Genomic DNA, 2,623 nt, shown 5'->3' with positions numbered 1-2,623 from the left:
ACAGAAATATTATATATGTGTAGAACTGTATAATGATACAATTTAGGGACTGGCAAACACTTAGCTCTTAAAGAACGGGCTACTGCTGCAGTATTCGCTTCTCGTATTTTATACGACAAGAATTTCTTTTTGGGGGAAAAAGAAGCCAATATGCTTCCTTTCCAAATCTTGCTTGTTCTCTGTAATTCCCCCCCGCTTTTTTGTTGTTGGCAATAATTTATTACTTTGCAGTAAGAGACTGAAGGAGTACATACCCTGTGTAGAGATTTTCCAGGGTCATTAGCAATGGATTATCTTTTTCAAGGACGAGAGACAGGGTTAATCAAACATCCTTAGAAGCATATAACGGGAGACAGATTCTGATGGATGCTGAGGTTTTAGGGTCTACTTTAGTAAAGAAAAGGTAATTCATAACCTCCCATATAGTTTACCTTATTACATTTCTTAAGTTCTGTAGAATTCTTTCTTTCTTCTTGAGAATGTACTCTACATTTTACAAAGCCTTAAAATTAAGACTCAAATCACATAACAACCTGCCTATACCTTTTGGGAAAATACAACTTTTTTTTCTTCCCCGTTTAAAAGAACGAGTTTGGAGCAAAAATGTCCCACTTCAGAATAACTAAAGGGGGAACATCAGTGGTAAGTTATGTAGTGCTGATAAAAAGAACAAAAAAGGCAGACACCAAACACCTCCATTTTCCCAAGATTAAATGATTATTAAAAAAGCGCGCCACACTGTATAGAAATCAACATTCTCTCCCATAATTCTGTGCATCTGGGACTATAGAAATGTCACTGTCCCTGCCCCACATCTTCAAATTAACATTCTCAGGTCACAACAATAAGTCTTCCCAAAGGGGACCTTCCGGAAAAACAAGCTATTTCCTCGGCTCATATTTCCCTGGAAAAAAAAATAAAATAAAAACAAATAAAGTCTAGTGTGAACATGAGGTCAGCCAGTCCAAATCAGCAGAGATGCACCTGCACACTTTTCTGGAGATGTGACTAAAAAGGGCCAGGACAAGACTGGGGCTCTCACCACGGAGCAGCAGTGCGCACTCTGACCCCAGCCGAGCTTTCTGGGAATTCACTACGATGCTGCCACGTGGATAAGGCAAGGATCTCTTATTTAGACAGAACTCCCAGTTCGGATTCTGGCTCTGCCACGTGCTAGCTAGGTTATCATATGAGTCAATACATACAGAGTGCTGAGACGGTCCCACCACTCACTAAGGGCTAGCTTTTATTTACTTTTTAATGGAATGGTCAGATCTCCAGGAAGTACTTATAAAATCTTACAATTAGAGTAATAATGTTGTAAGCTTAATTGAATAGACTGCACATAGATCCCACTCTCACAAACATAGGCTGTGTAACCCTGGATTATATAATTAGCGTTATTTAACGGTTCAAAGTCCCAATTTCTTTAGATGTGAGGTGGGACGATAAAGAATGGTACCTATCCTCATACGGTTATTTTGACGGTTACAGGAGCTGATACACAGGAGGCTCTCAGCACGATGCCTGATACCCAGTAAATACCCCATCAAGATTTGTTGTTGTCCTAAGCACTTAGAGGACTGACAGCTCCCTAGGTAAGGTATCTGATACCCTAATACATTTTCTATCTACTTTCTTTGTACAGCAGGGGGTTAGTTAGAAAATAGGGAAAGAAGGGCCATCTTTCCTTTTAAATGGGGACCACAATAGGAGATTGCCTAACAGAGAGTGTAAGACTCAGAATGAAACCCAGAATGTTCACTGTTAGGTCTGCATGGAAATGATCCAGGTGTTGCAGCTTGGCTCCACAGAGGGGCTTGGCTCCACAGAGGGGCTTGCCGGGCCTGCATGCTGGGCAAAGGCAACTACGGTAATGCTTAGGCCTTTTCATTTGGAGTTCAGGCTGGGGGGAGCCCGAGCTCTGTGAACAGAGGCCTTTCTCACATGCATTACTAGTGCTATCGTTTAGTGCAACAAAGAGGTTCCTCATACACTATCTTCTACAATCCTTGAAAAAGTGCTTGCCACTTAAAAACAGCTTTAAACTGATGGCCACTTAAAGTGATCCTGTGTTAAATTTCGCACACAGCCACCCATTATTTTGGTTCCTAATAAAGCTTTGCCTAGACTGGCTGAGAATTTTTGGTTGTAGTTGACACACTTCACAGCAGTAACAAAGAAGAAATTGGGAGTCTGGATAAAATCATTCTCTAAAAAGACTCTAGAAGTAAGAGACCAGCTCCATCAACATCACTGTGACAAATAATGTCATAAACAACCTCTTGTTTCTCAGTTTCCTCTCTACTATACTGGAGAAAAACACCTGAATATATAAAGAGATCCTGAGAAGTTAGAGAGAGGTGACGTTAGAAAAAAATAATCTGAAATTGAGGTCATCGTTTTAAAAACCAGGATAACTGTCTACCCAGACCCTATTTATAATTTGAATGTGATCGTGCAAATGGCTTCTAGGTCACATCTAGGGATTCTTAACTCATTACCCCTCCTGATACTTCTAAGCAGCACATCTTACTGCTATGCTGGAGTGACATACAAAACAGTGTAAAGGGTACATTAATTGGTAACTAAAGGGTAACCTACAAAAATTAACCTGGGATTC

At 40.4% G+C, this 2,623-nt stretch overlaps 1 protein-coding gene across 3 annotated transcripts in view; it reads right to left on the bottom strand.

Moving 5' to 3' along the window:
• Window positions 1–694: 694 nt before the first annotated feature.
• The window catches only part of MTCH2 (mitochondrial carrier 2), an 18,270-nt gene continuing 16,341 nt past the window's right edge, over window positions 695–2,623 (bottom strand). For all 3 annotated transcript variants that reach the window (XM_081798090.1, XM_081798092.1, XM_081798091.1), the window contains one exon: window positions 695–904. In XM_081798090.1, the coding sequence (XP_081654216.1) occupies window positions 818–904 (87 nt within the window). In that variant the 3' untranslated portion in view covers window positions 695–817. The remainder of the gene's footprint in view (window positions 905–2,623) is intronic.

The sequence above is a fragment of the Leptonychotes weddellii genome, chromosome 11 (genome assembly GCF_054177405.1).
Source record: "Leptonychotes weddellii isolate Sample4059 chromosome 11, ASM5417740v2, whole genome shotgun sequence".
In the NCBI taxonomy this organism is placed as follows: domain Eukaryota; kingdom Metazoa; phylum Chordata; class Mammalia; order Carnivora; family Phocidae; genus Leptonychotes; species Leptonychotes weddellii.
The sequence above is the reverse complement of the archived record's forward strand: the minus strand, read 5'-3'. Positions and strand labels throughout refer to the sequence as shown.